Below are 23074 nucleotides of genomic sequence, written 5' to 3' on the forward strand. Positions count from 1 at the left end.
AAATTACTAATCTCCATCAAAACTTTGAGAAAAGATTACAAGAACCCTTGATATATCATTCGGAGTCGGGATGACTCAGAACTATAATCTACATCCAATCACGTCATAAAGTATGCAAATTTGGCAAGACAAGGACTCAGAAGTATAGTCTACATCCAAAATTTTCAGCAATCCTCAGTGCAACGTTAGGAGAAACAGAAATTTAAAATCTTCAGCTTTCCTGAAAGATTCCAAGGAATGTTACTAAGTCTGAATGCATGCCAGCTTGATATATTGTGGACCAATTTCCTAGTCCAGAAATACCTAGGTACTTCTTCAATCACATATAATTAGTTACTTATCATCATATATAAGTTGTAAAAATGTAAAAATATAGATATATGTGATGCTTAATTCCAAAATATCAATCAGAACATTTGTATCCATTGTGAATTCAAACTAGTTTTACAAATATCAACCTTGTTTTACAAGCAGAACATGAATTCAAACTTTTCTGAGATATAAAGGACTAACTTCCACGACTAAATAAGTGTATACAAAACATGTAAAAACACAGGACAATACCATGAGGACTCTTGATAGTATGAATTCAGGAGAAAGAGAAGAAACCCATTAGTTAGAAATAGTTAGAACATCTAAAAATATGAATTCAGACCTCTTCTTCCACGACTTCCCTAATTTTAATTGAAAATCAAAATTAATGATTATTCAGTTTATGCAACAAAAAAAATCACTGAATAAAAAAAAAAATCTCTAAAAATTAGACACAATATTTTCAACCAGAATATTCAGTCTTCAGTCTTCCCTAGTTGTGACAACCCGTCCTTAATTTTACAATTTTATAAAAGCGTGATTTTACGAAAAATGCCCTTAGAGGCGAGGGTGTTGACCTTAGTTGACCATCGATTAGAGACACGTGGGACTTATTCTTTTAGTATGTCCTTGTAGTACTCGTTTTTACGAACGCGTAGGCGAAAGCTGTTTTCGAGTTCGAATTATAACGGTATAGTTACGGACGTTTGAAACTAGTTAATTATATTTTAGATTATAAGTGTTAACTCCCACTTTGTGGGAAGGGAAACCAATCAGAAAATTTGGAGATTAGAAGCAACCAATTAGGAGGAGAGAGGGAAGCTCTCAGCCTTCCTCCCATTTTTCTTCCTGTGGCCTTCGAACACCCAAAAACCCGGTTTTGACTCGGGGTGGTTCTGGGCGATTCTCACCCGTTTTTCAGGTGATTTTCACCCATTCACCACCATCAAACCTTATCACCATATCCCAACATTCAATTCTAACCAAAATTTGCATGAAATGGTAGAAATTTCACGAAGAACACCCATGGGTGCCACGGAAACTTACTCGAAATCCACCCATTTGTGAAACGTTTTCCTTCAATTACCACTACCAAAATACTCCCCTAGAACCTAGGAACAAAGCCCAAGCAGTGGTGGAGTTGTCGAAGCAAGTTTGGAGGTCGAATCGAATCACACCCAATTCTAGGGTTCGTACAGGTTTTAGCAAAATTGGAGCATTTCTAGGCCAAATTGGACTTGGCCACAGGCGCCAATTGTTCGTGACGCCTCAACCTTCGTGCTAAGGATTTACGAATTTTAGCAAGGACTCCAGGTGAGTGGGCTTTTGGTTTTCTATACAAGTATATATGCTTTATGTTTTAAAATATGCATCTAGTGATTGCTTATGTTATTGTTGATACTGTGAACTACGAATGACTTGATCCCTGTTTATGGTACGTAGGCAGTCTAACGAGACGTTAGATGCAGCCATATAATAAATAAGACTAAATAATTGAGACAATAGCCTTGTTTGGGGAATTGAGCAATGTGAAGGAGATTGATGGAAAATGTGAGATTTAACCTTATTTATTGGTGGTTAAATGTTGGTTATAAATTAATGTGTGAAGAATCGTAATATTGAAGTGGAAAATAGTTAGGAATGATAGGTTAATTTAACTAGTGTTTAGTTGGGCTTATCACCGATAATTATTTTGAAGGTAAATAGTTTGGGAGTGGGGTGTTACAGATTATGCCATATGTATATATGTTTATATATTTGGAAATATTATGATATGGTTGAATTTCATATTTATATTCTGGTATATCCATATGTATATTACTTGCACATAATTAAAGTGAACGCTCTGAAGTGTAAAGGTGAACACAGGACGCACATGTAAGTTCAGGTGAGTTTATAGTATTAGTTGAAATGATGGAGTTATGGCATGACTATATGTAAGTTTTAGGCAACTCCGACCTTGTCATACATGTTGCAATAATAGGCAACTCCGACATAATCGTACAGGTTGCCCATGAGTTGTATATGTTACAATAGACGTAGTTATAGCTCATAACCCTGCACCCCGGTGTTAGTGCTCCCGCCCATGGCCAGGGCACAATCCTTCACGTGATGTTCACCTCCCGCACCTTACTCTTACCTTGGATCCAAGGTAGGTGCACAGTCCTGTTGTACAGACCATTATAGGTGGTTTCGACTTGTAGGTGACCCGCGATTATTCGCATAGTCTTCACATGATCGTAGCACTTAAGCGTACTTATTTACACCCAGTCCTGTCGTATAGACCACTATAGGTAGTTCCGACTCGTGTGCAAGGATATGTGATGAGATATGGGTTTAGCCATATAGGCCACAAGAGGTGGATTCGACTGACATATTACTTGGATATGTGATGAGATGTGAATAAGTCGTATAGGTTACTATAGGTGACTCCTGACTTATATGCTAGTATTGATTGATAAGATATGGATAAGTCGTACAGGTCACTATAGGTGACTCCCGACTTATATGCTAGCATTGATTGATGAGATATGGATAAGTCGTATAGGTCACCATAGGTGACTCCCGACTTATGTGCTAGCATTGATTGATGAGATATGGATAAGTTGTACAGGTCACGTGAGGTGACTCCGGCTAGCATGCTGATGAGCTATTGGTTCAGCCGTACAGGCCTCAATAGGTGGATCCAACTGAAATACCATTTCATATTGATTTATTTCACCTGGGTTACTTATTCTTGTTGAGATATTTGACACGGCATAACCATGAGACTGTTACTTTGGTTAAACTTTAAAGTTATAGTCACGCCTGTTATTTTCTAGGAAATTATACAGGTATTACGACGACGGGTTACTGCCTTTGGAATTGAAATTGGTTTGAAAAGTTTTGTTTCACTCACTCACATTTTCTATTTTTGCACCCCTTTAGGTTCTAACAGCAGAGTATCCGTATTGACGAGGATTCTTGGCACTTTTCAGTTCAGGTGTCTTCTTATGATGGTATAATCATTACCTTACCTTATTGTACTTTACTTATGCTCTGTATCGTGTGTGTAATGGGTTCATTCCCGCTAACAGCGCACTCTGATATTTAGACACTCTTAGTTTCAAATTAATTCATTTTTTTTATCATCATCACACTTTTTGGCTTCGTCACCTTCCGGGTGTCGGCCAGCACAGCTCGATTCAGAATCCTAGTGGGTATTCCGGGTCGGGGTGTGTCACTAGTCTTGGCCTCCTGGTGGAGAAAACGAAAAGGTTACAGATTAGGTTTTTTTTGTTTTTTAATTTTATATATCTATTAAAATAAACGGGTAAACGGGTAACCGTTATAACCACAGTTAATACTCATAACCGTTCATTTAAATTTTACAGGTAAACGATTATACCCATAACCATTTAATTATTTAAACGGTTACCCATAACCGTAACCGTGCAATTTAAATAGGCAGATAACCGTCATTACCCATAACCAATGAGTATTTGCGCATTCCTAGTTAGCATGTAGACATATTTATCTTTGTTTTACTTTAGTAAGATGCTTCTTTTGTGTACACTATTAGAGAGAGACTTAATCGTATGCCAATGTGGAATCTCAAACAAATAAACATATGATATCTCGTTATTCGTTTAGAATATCACGGTGGTGGTGTATCGGGAGTGTAAGTCCGTCCTCCATTTTTAGGGTTCTTGAGTTGTGCCAGGCAGTAGCCTTTCTGTGATCTGACCTTTCAAGTCATTGATTGATCATGGCCCAGAAAGAAAGCAATCCAGATTTGGATTGTGAGTATGTGGATTAGACCTGAGCCCAGCAAAAGCAATGCTTCTAATGTCAAACACTGAAATGATTGTGGGGCCACCACCATGTAATCCCTACACTCTTTTGAATGATCATTCAATTTTTTGAAAAAAAAAATATTATCTGCACATTTATTTTTATTTTTTATATTTTATTAATTTTTAACTGTCGAATCAAATGAATAAAAAAAACTAATAAAAATGTGTAAGAAATTAAAAAAAAATGTATGAATATCACTACTCTTGAAATCTTGCAGTTCAGCCAGATGGGGAGATAATTCAAAGGATGGATCCACAATTAGATACCATCACATCATAGGCATCTAATGCCCACTTAAAAATGTTTGACATGTCCCAACGTTACACTTGATAGAATATAGAGTTTCATAAGGAAAATGATTTTTAGGCACTTATTTTTTTTTTCCTTATTGCACACGCTTGTTTGTTTTTTGACTCTGAACAAAGTAAAGCAAAAAAGTTGAAAAATAAAAATAAAAAAGTCTATAGAAAGAGAAAAATGTGAGCACATATTTTTGTTTTCTGGTATGAAATTAAAGTATGTCATTGATTAGTATGAAACTTGTTCTGTCAACCATTCCTTTTTCTCCTTTCGGTCATCCTATGCTATAAGCCATTGCTTGGTGTGGAATTTTCACGAACTATTGATGGATGTGAAAGTTACCAAAGAGATCCGCGTTAACTAGAGAAACTTATTTACAATTAAGTAATTTGACAAATGTTTATGCGATGACTGTTGTAAGAATAATTCTTTGACATTCCAGAACATGTAAGTTTTACTTTACATCAACGGTTATTACACACCAAACACGTTTACAGTGGTGGTTCCAAACTTGAGTGAGTGTATCTGATTGCCCAAACCCCATTATTATTACACATGAAATGTTTAATCTTCATTGGTATTCTTCTCAAGCATGGCTATCATGGAAGCAAGATGTCTGACAAAATACCTCAAAGAGGCCGATGCACAACAATGAACGAACTAAGAAAAAATGACATGTGTCCTTAAATAATTTTGCATTTACTCCTAATTTTTAAAAAAAAAAAATTGTCATAACACGTGAATAACTGATTTTAACAAATAATACTTATACTCGAGAGTTTAGACTAGAGTGAAGTAGCACCATTGAAAAGAGTGAAGTCGTTGTGTTTAATACAACTTCCGAGTTTCAAAAACTCGAAATCTTATACATGAATATATTGTAACTTGGAATTGAAACTCTATGGTACTACATTATGAGTACTCACTAATAGATTAATACAACAAAAACGTGTTGTCGGTGTTTATGTGTTTGGAACTATTCAGGAATCTATGCATAGTACACTTTAGGGCTTATCTGTAACTGCAAAATAAAAGTTCAAATTATGCTCACACCAGATAAAAAACAAAACTAAAAATAATGAAATGACTAGAAGAAAAAATCTTGTATGACACAAATGGAAGACTAAAGTGACCTACTACGTCAATGGTATATTAATGTTTTTTTTTTTCATTTCATGATTCTTATTTATTGGCAAAAAACGTCAATATAGTTGTGTACCCGTGATCATTAAAATATTAATATCGGAAAAAATATTGATATGCAAATTTGTGGAAATATCCGTGGATATACCAAATATTGATATCAGTATCAGTTGCTTTCGATATAAACAATGAAAATTTATAATGAAATTTTAGGGATTGTTAAGCATTGGTTTGAAAGAAATATTAAATTTCTCTAATATTTAACAAATATGTTTAAAATATCAACAATATATGTCGATTTTAATCTAAATTTCAAAGTTTTTTCAATAGAAGATGAAGTGTCTGTGACATATAAATTGATTTTCCAATAAAGCCTTTACACGTAAACCACTGTCCTGCGTGACTTTGGAGTAGCTCCGCACTCCTCAGATCCAATTCAATCTCCACCAATGCCACACTGCCACCAGACCAAACATTCCAAGCCTTCTCTCTTTTGAATAACAACGTAGAGTTGACCACTTACCCTGTTACCAAGCTTACTTTGCTGCTAATCTGCTAGCCATCTACCAGTATTTCCTCTTCTGCTTTTTTTAAAATATCAGTTGATGACTTTGCTCTAGTAGTCCACACATTTGAGGGTCAGAAAAAATCACAGAAGCATGTTTGCCTCTCTTAGTATTACCGTGCAATTTACCAGCACTATGATTCGAGAGACGTGCTATGTAAAATACGAAATTAAAATTTGTCCCCAACCATTGGTCTGCTACTTTTTCCTCATTATGCACTTTTCAATTTATTTATATTTAGTGATTATTCTTTAATTTATTTAATTAAAAGGCTATAAAATAATAAAAACTGTGCTTAAGAAGAAAATGAGTGTACAAAAATTATTTTCTGTGTGTTCTTAAACCAATTGGCGTGGACATTGTTGCACTTAAATTCTAATCATTCTTACAACAAATTGAACTATTTTAGAATATCTTCTTGTCAACTATACCCAATATTAAATGATTAAACCTTTTGAAATTGCTTGATATTATCTACATTAAACCCAATTCCCTAGTGAAAAATCATGAACTCATAAGATTTATAGTTGGATCTGAAAAATATATCAAGCTAACAATATTAAAAGAAAACAAAATTAAAAGGGACACATACGTCATTGACGGCATTATTCTCGCCAGAATTTGACAGTCGATATTTTTGTCATCCACAAACCAAAGGGAAGAGTTAGAAATTACAGAGATGACAAAATACCAAAAAAAAAGAAAAAAAAAATTACATTTCTGGTTCTTTTTCCTCAACTACTTTACTGCTACTGCTGCAACTCGGATTTGTAACTTTCTACGACATGGTCCGGTTGCCCGGCTACATAGTCCAGGAGGCCTTCGCCGGGTTTGTCACCGGAAGCGTCGGAACCCGGCAACGTGGTCTTCCCGAAGACGACGACGGCGAAGAGGAAGAGCGCGGTGGAGAGAAAGAGGGGCCAGAAGTAGGCCAAAAGGGTCAGAAATCTGGGAGCAATTAGGGTTAGGGAGTAGAGGGCAAGGCAGAAAAGGAGGGCAAAGAGGAAGTGGAACTTGAACTTGACAAGCTTTTCTGGGATCTCCATGAGTTGAGTTTTGAAGAGGGGATTGAAGTTTTGAGTTCGATTTTGTAGAGAGAGAGAGAGAGATTGTGGGGAGGTTATCGCGCTCACTGATTGCAGAGATTCTCTGAAGGAGAAAGGCTTTGTCTCCTGAGCTTTGTTTTGGAGTGAGTAAAAAGGTTTATTTTTCCACTAGGGGTAATAATCCTTTCATCTTTTTATGGTAATAGTATTCACACATCCATTTTATATTTTACACATTTTTATTAATTTTTGTGCATTAATTTTTTTCAATTTATTCGGTCGTAAAAAATTTATAGAGTTATGTGAAAAAAAAAATGAGGGGGCAGATAGCACATCCCATCTTTTTATGACACTTACCTTGCACCTTGTTTACCAAAATGTCCATCAAGTGTCAAGGGATTTGCTACGCCACTCGAAGTATTTGATACTTGGTGTTTTTCAACCGCTAGATTAAGTTAGAAATACAAAATTAAGATTTAACAGTTTAAAATTTTAAAATATTGTGTACTGTAGAGCACCATAAAATTTTTACCAAGTTTTTGTAATGATAAGGGCTTTGAGGTGGTTCAGATAGAGTCGGACTCCAAGTGTCTAGTGGATATGCTTAACGGGAAAACTCAACTTGATGTTGTGATTGAAGGCATCCTCTTTGATGTTTAGTGGTTGAAACAGCAGTTGAGGTCAGTAGAATTTATCTTTGCTTCTCGTGTTTGCAACAAGACAACGCATCTAGTAGCTTCTTCTGTTACCCGAGAAGGGAGCTTTCATAATTGGGATGGTCTTGATTCAGAGTGGCTATTTAATACTTTGACTTCAGATGTAAACATTTCTATTCGAATATAATAAAATTTCTTTCTTTTGGAAAAAAAAAAAAAAATCTTTGAATTTGACCAAAAAGTGCTCACATTTTTTCTTTAGGTTAAAACCCTTAATTACATTTTGCACTAGGTGGTTTGGGATCATTAAGAGTTTGGCTTCTATCTTTTAAAAAATTAGCAAAATATCTACCCTGATTATCAAGTTAACTATTATTTTCAGATGTGGCAAAGGGTGAACTCATTTCGTATGAACACTGTATTGGTGTCATGTGGACTCATGAATGCCCTCGAGACACAAAAAAGGAAATTCCTATATATAAATATATCAAGTGATGAAAAACGCCACATGTGACATCAATCCAAAGCGGAATCTTTTTTGTGAGGATCAAAAAATCCTTAAATTACATCCGTTTATCGTACATTATGAGATCAGAAATTATTGTAAATTTTTTTATTTAAAATTGAATATAAACAGTATCTGACGAAAATTAGCCCCACGATGTACGATGAACATATATGATTTGAAAATCTCCAAAATCCTCACAAAAAGAATCCGATAAGTATCCTCACTTGCAAAAATAAACCTCGTCACGGTCACGTCAGCAAGAAGTTAGAATAAAGAAGGACTTTTGGACTTGAATGCAAAGTAACAGAGCGAGAATATGTTGCTTCACCTAGCTTTGTAAGTCCTAAAACAATGAGATTGTTTTGTTTGCAATAAATAAAAGGGTGTTAGGGTCATTCACCTTGTAATCGGTAAGTTTGGATACTCTTCCTCTAAAGCTCAATCAAGGCTCGTTTGGAAGTGTTTTAAAAATGTGTAATGCTATTCATACCATGTTTTTATACCACATTTCTATATCACCTTAGGTGGCATCTGATGTGGATAGCCACATCATTTGAAAAATTTGCAAACCCCAAGAAAAGGAAAGAGAAAAACTCCTCGTATACCATAATCATCATTTAATTAACTAGTTTTTCTTAATTATTAGTTTATTAAATAATAAACTAAATTTAAAAATCTGATTAATTTAAATGATGTGGCTGTCCATATCAAATACCATCTAAGGTGGTATGAAAATGTGATACAAAAACATGCTATGAATAACTTTACTCTTTTAAAATAACTGAAAACGATTCTAGAGAAAATGGGTTATGATTATCTTAGTTTGGGATTCATCTTCTTTTATAATTGCTGTTTGAGATCTTATGAAAAAAATAAACAAAAAACAAAGGGTGTTATGGTCATTGCATCGAAAACTTAAATGGACGCGTGTGGGTGTTGGTGTGTTTTTTACTGAAGTAGACAAATTGTTGAGCAGCGTCTTTTGGACCAAAGTTTTGTTTGTTTTTGTGGAAGTTAAGATCTAACACATGAGTCGGTCCTTCGAGGCAGAAAAGTTTTTCATAGAGACGATAATTATTCGTTACCTTTTTGAAATAGGTAATGAGTAATGATATCTTTACCATATTTTTTATACGTTATTGTACCATTTTTAAAAGAAGTAGGACAATAAAGATATGAGTTATAGTGTTGTACAGGGTTAAACATTTGGTATAAAAATAATATTTTTGTTTCTTAATATACATTTGGTATAAAAAATACGATAAAAACCCGCGAGATAATACACATTTGGTATAAAAAATATGATAAAAATAATATTTTGTTTCTTAATATAAATAGTAGTTGTACAGGGTTAAACACATTTAATATAAAAAATACGGTAAGAATAATATTTTTGTTTCTTAATATAAGTAGTTCCGGTATAGTGTTAACTAATAGCATGGATTAAATATTAGGAAATTCAAGGCAACACAACATTCTTTTCTTTCTTATCATGCTTATTGCTTCAAACAAAAAAGGCTAAAGGAAAGTTAGTTTTTTTATTTTTGTCATGCTTTACAAAAAAGAAACCTTTTTTTTTTTTTTTTCATTCCATGAAATATGTATGTGTGTTGTTGTGGATATAAATTTTGTCTAAGGCTGAATTGGCGAAATTCTACCTATAAAAAAATACCATTAGCCTAGTTGATGAACATCAAAACAAAAAGAAAAAAAAAAGAAAAGAAAAGGACCTCCAATGCCTAAGTAAAAAAAAAAAAAAGTAGTTTGAGAGATACTAAACAAAGAGAATTTTGAGTAGTAAGTGACGATTACCGATTTTCTTGTGTGACTTGGTTATTTATAGACCCAAGCCCTCACAGGCAGCTGAGGTGGGAGGTTGCGGGCTACACTAGATGGACCATTATGTTCTGCTAGTGATGGTGTAGACTAGTGTTCGCATGCCGCTCACGAGTAGTCCCAGAGACCATGTTTCTAGGAGCGCAGGAGCGTTGCACACTCAATAGGAGACTCCAAAGGGTCGACTTCCTACCACTTTCGGCTGGGTATGCCTAGGTGGATGGACACCATGGGCCGAATAAGCACCACGGTGACTCGAAGGCCTTGTACCAGGGCAGGCAAATGCCACATCCCTTGAGGTATGTTGTGGTCTGCTCAAGAAGATAAGGGTAAAATTATCATAGAGAGCTTAAAGTTTATGTGTTCGTCTCTTCTTAGATATGGTTAATTTATGTCTCCACAAGTGTGTAGGGTAACATTTTCAAAGCCTACACATAACTTCTCTCTCTTATTATAATTTTTTGTTACAAAAAAGGATTAGTGTATGTTGTGAGAAGAAAATGTCATTCTTGTTTTTCTAGATCCCACGATCTAAGAAATTTGTGATCACTGACCATTTAATGATATTAATCCATAGTTGATAAAAATAAATGTTTTGAATTAAGATCGAACAATAGGGACTGTAATTTTCTTCAACCATGATGTAGATCTAGGAGAAGGAGAGTGCAGAAAATGGATAAGCCATTCAATAAATGTGAAGGATGCAAAATGCATTATGCATCGAGTACAAATTAGATGTGTAGACCCTGAAGAAGGTGATTTGATTCTAAAGGAGACGTGCGAGGGGATTTGTGGATATACCATTCTAGATCCAAATGTATTATGCATCGAGTCTTGTAGACAAACCTATCTGTGGCCAATCGATCATGACAAAATATGAGAGGAGACAACCTAGATAGCAAATTAAGCTTCTTACGTAACAAAGTTTGAGACTTCTGTGAAAATTTTTAAGGTCTTATTTCATCAGCTAAATGCTAATAACAATCTTTTTAAGGTCTTATTTCATCAGCTAAATGCTAATAACAATCTTACACCACAAGATTCTCACTAATTTATCCACTCTTTTTTTTTTTGTTGTTGTCGCCAATTAGTATACTTCACAAGTATATTAGCGATGTTAATGACACACAGTGGATCACAGACGACGATTGTCATTTGTCACAATAAACTTTAACATGAACTACGTACCTAGGCCATATAGCCACCAAAAGAAGGGGCGGCAAGAATTAATGTGCATGCATAGTCGTTCTGCATTGTTTACGCAACTTGACCTAGAAAACAAAAAACAAAAATGATGAGTTAGCTACTTAAATTTACAGACCATTTGTCGTATAAACACATGTATAATAATGGAAAACTTGATAGAATTGAACCGTATATATGGAGATAAGCATAAACACCGTCTTTCGATTTGAAATGTAATGAATCAAAATGATGAGTTAGCTAAACTTTAAAAATTATTTGTGATAAAAGCCCAAGTTAAAACACCAAAAACACTTTGTCTAGCAATCAATTATTTGTACGTCCAATCAATTACCATCAGTAGTCAAGTTGTATATTATACACTGAGATTTTAGTTTAGCCGTTAGATTCATGTTCTAAGGTATAAACACCAAGATTTAACGGCTAAAACTTCTGTCATATAAGAAATACATTGGAACATTGTAAAATTTTCATAATTATATACCGAAAGTCTTAGAGCTAGAGACATATTGATATTGATATATCGAATGGTATAGGGAGGGGCAGAAGTTGTGAAGCAGTGAGAGGTATTTCTTATTTTTCGGTGTGAATAAATAGTGAGAGGGTTAGTGATGGCTGCCATGCCACGCACAAGTGTTTGATGTTGGAGATAAAACGGCCTTGTGAAGAGGATTACAATGAGATTAGTTATATTTAAGAAAACACTTCCAAAACCCGCCAAATAGCTTCTCTGGAAAACCCGCCAACCTCCCAACTTCTTCTTCACCAAAAATCTCTCTCTCTCTCTCTCTCTCTCTCTCTCTCTCTCTCTCTCTCAGCATTTTATACTTGCATTTTAGTAGCTTCCAGAATATATCGAAATCCATAGCTCCAACAACCTCCATCACCAGCATCAACCATGGCAATTCGAGGCTGAGGTACTTTGTTTAATTAATTTTCTTGAATTCTCCTCCACATTTTCAATGTTTTCTTTTCTGTTCATCTCATGATTCATTAGGCTTTTACGGTTTTTGGGTTATGTTTTTTCTCCACTATTTCATTGCTAGTTCTTTTTATAAAAAAAAAATGTGTGTTAATTCATGGCTCTCGACGTTGAATCTATGAGATATAACTTGGTCGTCTTTGTTCATACCTAAGACCGTCTCCAAAGCCGGCCCTGATATTTTAAAGATTGAGGCTCTCACGTGCATGAATTTTTCGATGGATTATGAACTTTGGTTTTCCCTATTACAAAGATGATTTGAAAGATTATATATTCAACTTAATACGATAAGTATGATATGCAAAAGTACAAGGAACATAATTTACACGATATGTATCATTCTATATTTCCATAATATTGGATCAATTTATCAAACAAATATACATTCAATTGTACAAGAAAAGTGGGCAATGGTAAGGAAGAATTGAGAAACAAAGATTAAAAATGATTACTAGCTACTTACCAGAAAAGAGGAGTCCAAGAGCATTAGATAGCCGGTTTACAGTACAGCAACATAAGCTTGATTAACAAAATAGAATTGTTATCTTTTGCACTACAACAGAACTGGTCTTTTACGGCGCACAAAGAGCACCGTAAATGGTTATTCATGGCGTGAACCCCCATGCGGCAAAAGCCCATGTCGTAAGAGATGTTTTGTCAAATGCGACGTATTCTAGTAGTCGTGAATAATTTAAGCAAAATACGCCGTAAATGCTCTTCAATGCTCTTCAAGGCGTGCCTTATTTGGTATTAGATACAACGTTAATGGAGTGTCAAAATACTGCAAAAACAATTACGGCAATACTAGTGCGTCATAATTTATACTGCAAAAACAAAGCCAATTGGCTGCTGTTTATCCATTTTACTTTTAATTAGTAGTTTTAGGATTAATATGTTTAACATCACAGCAATAAACCGTAACGAAAACGTTAGTGCAGTAGTTAAAAAGGGTGAACAAAGTTTTGTTGAATTTTTATCAAAAGTACTATTTTAGAGTAGAAATTTTTAACATCACATTCATATAGATAACTGTTTTGAAGGATTCTAAGGGGTCGACCTATGCAAATTTTTCTGTACTTTTATTTGCTTGGTTTCGTTGAAATTAATTTTAATTGGTGAAGGATGTTTTTGTGAAACAGACCGTTGGAGCTTTCAGAGACGCAGCAACAAAAAATGGAGCAACCTGAAGAGGAGTTGAAGAAGGTGGAGGAGCAATTGCAAGCAGTGGAGGTAGAGAGAGATCGAGCTGTCGATGAGCATCAAGAGACGAAAAAAGTGGCAGAAGAGGCCAACGTGAGGCTTAGTGAAGAATTGGCAACGCAGAATGATGTCGGGATGCACTCAGAATTAAGTTTCACGAAGGAGTTGTTGTCGAATGCAAGGCAAGAACTGAAGAGTAAAGTGGAGAATATTGAGTCTTTGAAACTTGAGTTGGGAAAGGCCAAAGGTTTGGAGCTCAAGTTGACTGAGAACGTAAAAACCTTTGAAGCTCAAACAAAGACTTTATCGTCTCAAAACGAAGAAAGAATTCGGGAATTGGAGATCAAAGCGGACAATGCAAAAACCTCGGATGCTCATACGAAGGCCTTATTGTCGGAAAGTAAAAGAAGAATTCGAGAACTGGAGATGAAACTGGCAGAGAATATGAAGTCCACTGAGGCAGAGGCTCACACAAAGGCTTTATTATTCACAAAGGAAAAAACAATTCGGGATTTGGAGCTCAAACTGGCAGAAAAAGCGGAAATCTCCGAGCCTCACATGAAGGCTTTATTACTCAAAAGTGAGGAAAGAATTCGGGAATTGGAGTTCAAACTGGCAGAGTATATGAAGTCCACTAACGTAGAGGCAGACACAAAGGCTTTACTGTCCGAAAGTGAAAAAAAGGTTAGGGAACTTGAGGTCAAAATGGCAGAGAACACAGAAACCTCCGAGGCTCAAACGAAGACTTTATTGCTCAAAAGTGACGAAAAAATTCAGGAATTGGAGCTCAAACTGGCAGAGAATGTGGAAACCTCTGAGGCTCGTACAAAAGCTTTATTGTCAGAACGTGAAGGAAAAATTCGAGACTTGGAGCTTAAACTAGCAGAGAATGTTAACACCTCTGAGGCTCGCGCAAAGTCTTTATTGTTTGAAAGTGAAGGAAGGATTCAGGAATTGAAGGTCAAACTGGCAGAGAAGGTGGAATCCTCTGAGGCTGAAACGAAGGCTTTATTGTCTGAAAGTGACAAAAGAATTCGAGAATTGCAAATGGAAATAGAGAAAAGGAAGCAATCAGAAGCAAGAATTCTGGATTCATTGATCACCCAAACCAACCAACTTGAACAGACCAAGGTTTTACTTGAAGAGGCAAAGTTTGAGAGTGCCTCTTTTCACAAGAAATTGGAGAACGAAGATGAATCCTGCTGAAAGTAGTCAAGATAGTAGTGCATCTCATGATCATGATCAACCCGAAAGTAATATTTCCATGAAGGAGGAATTAGAGAGTCTCAAGTCTGAGCTTCAATTGACAAAGGAGAATCTGGTTGATGTCCAAAAAAAGGAGCAACTTGCTACATCGGTGGTTGAGAAATTACTTGAGGAGATTAGAGTACTTAAACATGAACTGAAGTTGGCAACCGAAGCTGAAGAAAATAGAGAAAGGGCAATGGATGATCTGGCTTTTGCATTGAAAGAAGTTGCAACAGAAGCCAACCAGTTGAAAGATAAACTTTGCGTGAGCCAAGCAGAGTTAGAGCACTCAAGAGCACAAGAAGAGCGTCTGAATGCAATCTTAAAGAGCAACGAGGAAAGTTACAAAACGCTACTGGATGAAGCAAGAAGAGAAGCCGAAAGACACAAAAACATTGCTGCCAGGTTGAAAATAGAACATGAAGAGTCGGTTTTGGCATGGAGTGGGAAAGAAACCGGCTTTGTCAATTGTATTAGAGCAGCCGAGGAGGATAGACATGCTGCACAACAAGAGAACTTTAGATTGCACGAGTTGCTTCTAGAGACGGATAATAGAGCCATGTTATCAAAGGAAGAAAATAGCAAGTTGCGCGATATACTTAAGCAGGCCTTAAATGAAGCAAATGTTGCAAAAGAAGCTACCGCCATTGCTCAAGCCGAAAATTCTCAACTCAAAGATACCCTGGCTGGAAAGGAAGAGGCCTTGAATTTCCTTACTCGAGAAAACGAAAATTATAGGGTAAATGAAATAGCAGCTCATGAAAATATTAAGGAGTTAAAACGGTTGCTTATTGAATCGTCAAAGAATGAGGAAAAAGAGAAAACACCAACAAAGGAAAATGATTGCAAGAAAGACGAGAAAGAGAAAACGCCATCAAAAGAAAAGGATTCGAAGAAGGAGGCTAAAGAGAAAACACAATCAAAGGAATTGAAGAAGGAGGTTAAGGAGAAAAAACCGCCAAAGGATGTGAAAAAGGAGGATACAGGTAAAGAGAAACCGCCATTATCAGGGGATGCAAAGAAGGAAGATAAAGAGAAAACATCGTCAAAGGATGAGAAGGATACCACATCATCTCAAAATGGAAGCATATTTGGCAAAGTTTTCAGTTTCAATCTTAAGGAGCTCAAAGTTTCAAACACGCATGAAGAAGTTGTTGATCATGACGATGACGAGATTGAACTAGACGAGGCTTTGAAAGACTCGATATTTGAGGTAGACTCTCCAGGGTCAGCTGATCACCGAAGAAATTCTTCTTCTACGTTCACAGACGATGGAGAAGGGTTCCAATCTGATGATTATGATCATCTAGATGGAACTCCAGGTGAAAATTCAAGGAAAAAGAAAGCATTGCTACGAAGATTCGGAGATCTTATAAAGAGAAGCACTACTTACAGTACCAAAAAGGAACCATCGCCGGATCCGAAAAAGGAACCAGTCACCGGATACCAAAGAAGAAACATCACCAACCAAAACGGAGCCTTCACCAGAGTAGTACAGCTGTATTTTTGCATTGTTCTTCTAGTTTTCAGTTAGATTTTCTGTACATATTCATCTACTTTGTATGATTTGTATGTACTTTGTTGTAGTTATAACGTATGTATTTAGTTTTTGTTCACACAAAATATATAACATAATTTTCTCTTTCTCACACAATATTAAAACTTGATGAGCATTGTGCGATTATACATACAAGTCATTGTTGTTTCCTATAGGAATTGCACCAAGTATTATTTCACAATATTATACCAATGATCCAATTCATTAATTAATTTACTAATTCCACACATCTTTCCTTCTCATACATATTGATTTCTTCCTAAATGTCTAGCTAGGAACCCTTGGGTTGGTCTAGTGAAAAGCGAGTAAAGGTTTGGAATCCTCAACTCAAGTTTGAAATTGCACAGATACATTCTTTGAGGTTACCTGACTTTGTTTTAGCATATACTGTTTCACTCAAAGGACACCAACACGTCGTCGCCTTTTCTGATACTGCATGGAGAGAGCGATTAATCTGCAACCTGTATTCGAAAAAATATACATGTAGTTACAGTCCCATTCTTCGTGCCCAAATTAAGCCATATTTTAAACCAATATCTTCACATAAGTTACTCAAATACTTTGGTCCCTTAAGGACTTACGTAAAACAATACATCGCCATGGTGACGTTTCCTACCAAAGAAATAAAGATATACGTAAAGTTTTTGTCCACATGTTCTTCTTTAATTAAAATAAGATGTTATGTGACGGTGTACTCGTGTCATGTAAATTGTTCTCTATTTAAGTATTGGATGAGGCAGGCCTTAGCCCGGAACGTGAAATACCACAACCCGGCCCACGTGGGTGGTAGGGACCTTCCATAACCTTCCTTCTTTTTCCTTCTTTTTCGGTAACAAAAGCTGTCACGGTTCGAACCGCCAAAAATGGCGCCTGTGAGAAGCACAGGCGCTATTGTGGCTGCAGTCTCAGTGTCAATGGCGTTGCTCTCTCTCTTCCTCTACAAGTCCAAACTCTCCTCCAAAAAGACCAAACTAACCCTGCCCTCGAAGAAAAATCACACGAATGGCCTCGTTGGTGCCATCGGCAACACCCCTCTGATCCGCATCAACAGCCTCTCTGACGCCACCGGCTGTGAAGTGAGCAATTGGGGTTTTCTCCAATTATTTTTTCTGGGTTTTCATTTGTTTCTTCAATAATTTTTGTTTTGAATTTTTGGTTTTTTTTGTATTTTCAGATTCTTGGAAAGTGCGAGTTTTTGAACCCGGGAGGGAGTGTGAAAGACAGAGTTGCTGTCAAAATTATTGAAGAGGTAAAAAGCTTCTTTTATTTGGCTGAAAATTTTGATTGAAAAGAAATTAAAATTATGCATTTCTTGTATTTGTAAGTTAAAACTCGTGGAAAACATAATTGGCACCACTGATCATTAGAGTAATTTTTCTGGAAAGTAGAGTTTTTCGAAACTCGAAAGTAAGTTTTGACAAACTCTAATCTGCTGTTATGATCTTAAATAGTCCATGATTGTGGAAGATTTTTACTCTAATGAAATTGAAGAAATGTATGTTGGATTTGCCCTGCTACTTTTGTTGTCGACTTGTTCAAAAATTAAGCGCCGGTTTGATAACAAAATCAGTTTTCAAACAACGTGAAAACGAAGAAAACTGAAAATGAAGTGGTTATCAAACCGCCCCTAAATATATTCAATGGCTCATAAGTTCGGTATTACTCTTTTTATCGTTGTTAGTGATACTGGAACATTGTTGTTTAGCTTAAGTCGACTTAAAGAGTATAGCTTCTGAATTTTCTTTCGGTTAAATGAAATTTGTAAATTTATTTATACTATAAGCAGTTGTAATGAGTTGTCGGCTGACTGTAATTGATCGGCTTACTGAGTCACGCAAATGTTCTGATTTTTGGTTCTATACAGGCTTTGGAATCTGGAGACCTTGCTCCAGGTGGAGTAGTCACTGAGGGGAGTGCAGGAAGCACAGCTATAAGCCTTGCTACGGTCGCTCCTGCTTATGGTTGCAAATGCCACGTGGTTATACCTGATGACGCTGCTATTGAGAAGGTATTTAGAGAATGCATTTCGGATTAGCAACATTGATTCATGAATTGTTTACAAGTTGCAGGTACTGTTGGGGTGTATCTGATATGAGCAAACAACAGAAACCCCGCGGTACCAGAAACTATGATCTCCCTCTCCCCAGTTTCATTTTTCCTTCAAAATAAAAAAATTAGGTTCTGCGATGTGCTGAAATTTGCTTCTGTGGTGCCAACCCTTTTTTCTAGTCTCAAATACTTGAAGCTCTGGGAGCGACTGTTGAAAGGGTAAGACCAGTGTCAATTACGCACAGAGACCACTTTGTGAATATTGCTAGGCGACGGGCAACGGAAGCAAATGAATTAGCAATGAAGCATAGGAAAGATGAACAAATAAATGGCCAAGCCCTTGAGCAGACTAATGGTTTCCAATGTGATGGAGAGAAACAAAGTGTGGTCTCAAGTTACACAGGTGGTTACTTTGCTGATCAGTTTGAAAATATGGCAAACTTCCGGGCCCACTATGAGGGTACCGGGCCTGAAATTTGGGAACAGACTGGAGGAAATGTAGATGCATTTGTGGCGGCAGCAGGAACAGGTGGTACCCTGGCTGGTGTGTCCAGGTTTCTCCAGGTCCACTACTGAAACCACTTAAATTGTTTTATTTTACTCAACTTATGCGGAAATGTAGTTGTGTTAATCGCATTTCCATTTGTTCAACAGGAAAAGAAGTCTAATGTCAAGTGCTTCCTGATAGATCCCCCTGGTTCCGGTTTATACAATAAAGTTACAAGGGGAGTGATGTACACTAGAGAGGAGGCTGAAGGACGAAGGCTAAAAAATCCATTTGACACGATAACTGAAGGAATTGGAATCAATAGAATAACAAAGAACTTTATGATGGCAAAACTTGACGGGGCTTTCCGAGGCACAGATAAGGAAGCTGTTGAAATGTCCAGGTCAGTGTTTAGTTATTCTTAGTCACCACTTTTTCGTAGTGCTTTCTAATATGCTGAGAAGTTGAGAAAATGGAAGCAGTTGGGATTGAATTTTTCTCAACGTCCTCTATGATTCCTGTGCTGTCTATTATATTTGCCATTTCGAAATTGGTCAAACGGTATTCTTAGTATGTTCAATCATATTCCCATTCATGTAAGATAAAAACTCCCAATTTCTTCCATTCACTTGGCAACGTTAAACCAAGAATATTTAGTTGTTTTTCTTGGCCTTGAGCTTTTATCGGTTAAAACTCTTTCAGGTTTTTAAAACTTTTTCAGGTTTCTTATGAGGAACGATGGGCTCTTTTTGGGGAGTTCTTCAGCCATGAATTGTGTTGGAGCAGTCCGAGCGGCACAGGCACTTGGTCCCGGTCACACAATTGTGACCATTTTATGCGATAGTGGGATGAGACATTTGAGCAAATTTTTCAGCGCTGAGTATCTGTCTCAGTATGGTTTGACACCCTCAGCTAGCGGATTAGAGTTCCTGGGTGTTGGATGAGGTTCTGCATCGGCCAAGAGGATCCATTTCTCTCTCTGCAGTTCCATCCAAAGAGCAGTAACACTTTAGCAGTCACACTCAAGAGATTAACATGACAATTCTGTTCGATTAAATTCCCGAAGATTACATAATTTTGTACTGGCAAAAAGTTTGCATCTCTTTGTTTTTCATCTACATTGTCGATTTTAGGGCGTCGAGTTCTGTATTGAAATGAATGCTTCTCTTTGAATGTTTCTCCGGGAATCCAAGTAAGTTAATACGACACAAATCACTTGTTTAAATGACCAAATTCTATTGCGATAAATTCTGGAATGATATTGTCAAGATACATGGCCTCCAATGTCTCGGAGATACAAAAGATCAAAATCTTACACGGGATGCAAAATTCAAATGTCTCGAGCAATTTATAACATGCGATACTCGAATCACCGGGTGTTCCACTTCTCGAACTCAGACTCATGACAGTGGGGGTCTAACCAATCCCTGTTAGAACCCTTTGCCATGCTGCTGCCTCCTTTCCCATCGCCCACAAGCTCTCTCAGATTCTCCAACTTATTCTCTCGGCCTGCCCCGGTACTTTTCCTATCCGCTTCCTTCAGTTTCTGCTTGAACTTTTGCTTACGGCCACCAGGGTTTACCTCTTGCTGCTTTGATTGCAAAGGAGGAGCCCCGTGCGGTCCTAAGTAGATCTTCTCTTCTTTTTCCACCTGCACAAAAGCATATATTTTCAGCAAATAACCATTTCCATGGTCACCGAATTCAAGACTTTAGGGCCATCGGATACAAATATATATTTCCCTTTACTCCATACAAGGAACTAGAGCACTTGCAACTGACCTTCGGAGATGGAGGTTTTGAAGCTTCTACTGTTGGAGCATCTTGATTTTGTTTATCTTGCTCTTCAACCACCAAGCTCGGAATCACGAACCCATCAGTGTCTAATGCAAAAAGCAGTCAAACATTAATCTCAAACCAGTTAAATGCACATCAAACGAATTCAGAAGATATGTTATATTGCTGAAACCACTAAATGAAGGAAGGGGATTTCTGCACACCCCGTTTCTCCTTCTACAATCCTCTGTTTATTTCTATGTGCCGTTGACTCCATTGATCTATTCAAAATAAAGGGCAGATAAAAAAATGAAGGTGTGCAGGGGAAGAAAAGAGTGTGCGGAAATCATTTGCCATCAATAAATCTGAACCAATCAACCATAATGTGCCACACACAAGGGAGAGAAACTTGCGCCACAAAGACTTTCCCTAACCTATATGCCTCTGGATAATAGAAACTATGATCAGTTTATGGCTCACACTCTCCAGATGTACAAATAGTATACATTGATTATACAAATCAACAATAATTGAGTCAAAAAGATTTAAAATCCTAAAAGTACATGTGTATAGGGGCCAATTCGATAACCATTTCGTTTTTCATTTTTGGTTCACCCTTGTGTTAGTGTTAGACGGGAAATACAAGGGAAATGAGGGGATGAAGAGTGGATGAAGGATGGACGCAGTAACGTAGAAGAAATGCATAAAGAAAGGCACACAAAATAAAAACCAAAAACTACTGTAAATTGTTTATACTTCTAAGATTTTGTTTTCATTCATTCACCTTTTATTTCTTCCCCTCTCTCCGATCCCCCTTCTTCATCATCTCTCCTTACCCTCATATGTTTTCCTCATATCTCAAGAACAAAAACTGACAACCAAAAACTAAAAACAAAATGATTATCAGACGGACCCTAAGTTTCGAATCCACATTCAGAACTTTGTTGCCCATTTACACTAAAACTCGCGCACAACGCAGAATCCACGTACTAAACACCAAAAGTTACTGATCCTGTAGCCAAGAATGTGGCTAAAAGATGACGTTGCAATGCCGAAACAACATCTAACACCAAATAATTAGAAACCAAAATGTGTAAGCAAAACCCAATTTCAATAGAAGCAACCAATTCCCAGATGCAGCACAATGTGCATAACACAATAAGTGGCTGAGGATAAACTGATTTTTCCAAATATGAACGAAACCCATAGAGATTACGCAAAAATATCACAACCTTTCTATTAAACTTTCCACCAAATTTTCTCAGTAACCAAACAAGGAGATTATATGAAAAGAAGATGAAACTACAGATGGGAAAAGTGATACATAACATACCCCACTCATCTTCTTCTTCGAGAGGTGGAGTGGTTCGCAATGGAGAGGGGTCCATGGGACGCTGATGATCATGGATTTGACAAGCCACAGGGCGCAAAAGCCCAGATCAAGATCAATCCAACGGCTCAAATCCAACCACCAACGGCAACACAGCACCCAAATGAGAACCTTCCGCAAATCTGATGAAACGCAAAACCAGCTTATTGTTTTCAGAAAAACATCCGCAATGCCCAAACGTTTTAAAACCCTAACCCTCTTTTGCCAAAATTCTTTAAAAAAAAATTAAAAGTAAAATTGTTTTCTTTGGTTGGTTGGCAGCTTTGGGCTAAATGATATTTTCGTCCCTTGATGGGAAATTGATTCTTGGTTGACTTTTATTATTCCTTAGGCTTCAGCAACGAGTATATTTTTGTCCATCTCTCAAGTGATTAGTCTGGCAATTCCTGACACGACTCGATAACTCGACACGACATGACACGAAATTAATATGTGTTTGGGTCGACACGATAACTAATCGGGTCGTTATCGGGTAACCCGATAAGCACCTGTTAAGATAACGGGTTGATTCGGATGTACACGTGAATAACACGATACACGATAAGCAGAATATTATTTTTATAATTTTATAACCCTAAAAAAATAATGTAATAATTATATATATTAATTTAACAATTTTATACCTCTAAAAACTATAATATATATATATATTAAATTAACTATAATAATTATACCCCCAAAATATCAACTATCTATAATAATTATATATATATATATATATTAAATTTTGAATTAAATTTTATAAAAACTATAATAAATATTAATTAATACGCATCCATTGATTTGATTCCATAATTGATAATTTCATTCCATTCCCTGCAATGCGGCCCTTCTTGAAGAAAAAGGAAGGGAAAATGAAAATGATAAGAAAAGTTAAAAAGGAAACAAAAAAGAGAGGAAATTAGGGAAAGATGGGTAGGCACCATAAGCTGCCGGAGGGAAAAGTGAAAATTATAAAAAAATTTGAAAATGAAACAA

The 23074-nt window shown here is 36.5% G+C and overlaps 3 protein-coding genes across 4 annotated transcripts; 2 read left to right on the top strand and 1 right to left on the bottom strand.

Moving 5' to 3' along the window:
- The first annotated feature begins 6943 nt into the window (after positions 1 to 6943).
- LOC103965457 (flagellar attachment zone protein 1-like) lies at positions 6944 to 16471 on the top strand. Its single transcript, XM_048590267.1, is given in 6 exon segments — positions 6944 to 7084; positions 7718 to 7791; positions 12133 to 12324; positions 13529 to 14789; positions 14791 to 16272; positions 16274 to 16471. Coding segments are annotated over 6 exon segments (3207 nt in total). The 3' UTR covers positions 16331 to 16471.
- Positions 16472 to 17215: 744 nt separating this feature from the next.
- Positions 17216 to 20108, top strand: LOC103965436 (cysteine synthase 2). Of its 2 annotated transcripts, none has more exons than XM_048590299.1 (6): positions 17216 to 17471; positions 17570 to 17644; positions 18260 to 18403; positions 18625 to 19008; positions 19099 to 19334; positions 19634 to 20108. In XM_048590299.1, exons 1-6 carry the CDS (start codon positions 17259 to 17261, stop codon positions 19773 to 19775), a joined length of 1194 nt encoding a protein of 397 aa, XP_048446256.1. In that variant the 5' UTR covers positions 17216 to 17258; the 3' UTR covers positions 19776 to 20108. The 2 variants fall into 2 exon arrangements, with proteins under 2 accessions (XP_048446256.1, XP_009376771.1); XM_009378496.3 differs by having other exon boundaries at positions 19653 to 20108.
- A 39-nt stretch (positions 20109 to 20147) lies between these two features.
- LOC103965435 lies at positions 20148 to 22352 on the bottom strand. The gene is made up of 3 exons (XM_009378495.3): positions 22040 to 22352; positions 20713 to 20813; positions 20148 to 20582 (listed from the first exon to the last, which is right to left on the bottom strand). Exons 1-3 carry the CDS (start codon positions 22092 to 22094, stop codon positions 20301 to 20303), a joined length of 438 nt encoding a protein of 145 aa, XP_009376770.1. The 5' UTR covers positions 22095 to 22352; the 3' UTR covers positions 20148 to 20300.
- Between the last annotated feature and the right edge of the window lie 722 nt (positions 22353 to 23074).

Source organism: the organism of the source record quoted next, unplaced genomic scaffold, assembly GCF_019419815.1.
Source record: "Pyrus x bretschneideri cultivar Hongxiangsu unplaced genomic scaffold, Pyrus_bretschneideri_v1 Contig31, whole genome shotgun sequence".
NCBI classification, from domain to species: domain Eukaryota; kingdom Viridiplantae; phylum Streptophyta; class Magnoliopsida; order Rosales; family Rosaceae; genus Pyrus; species Pyrus x bretschneideri.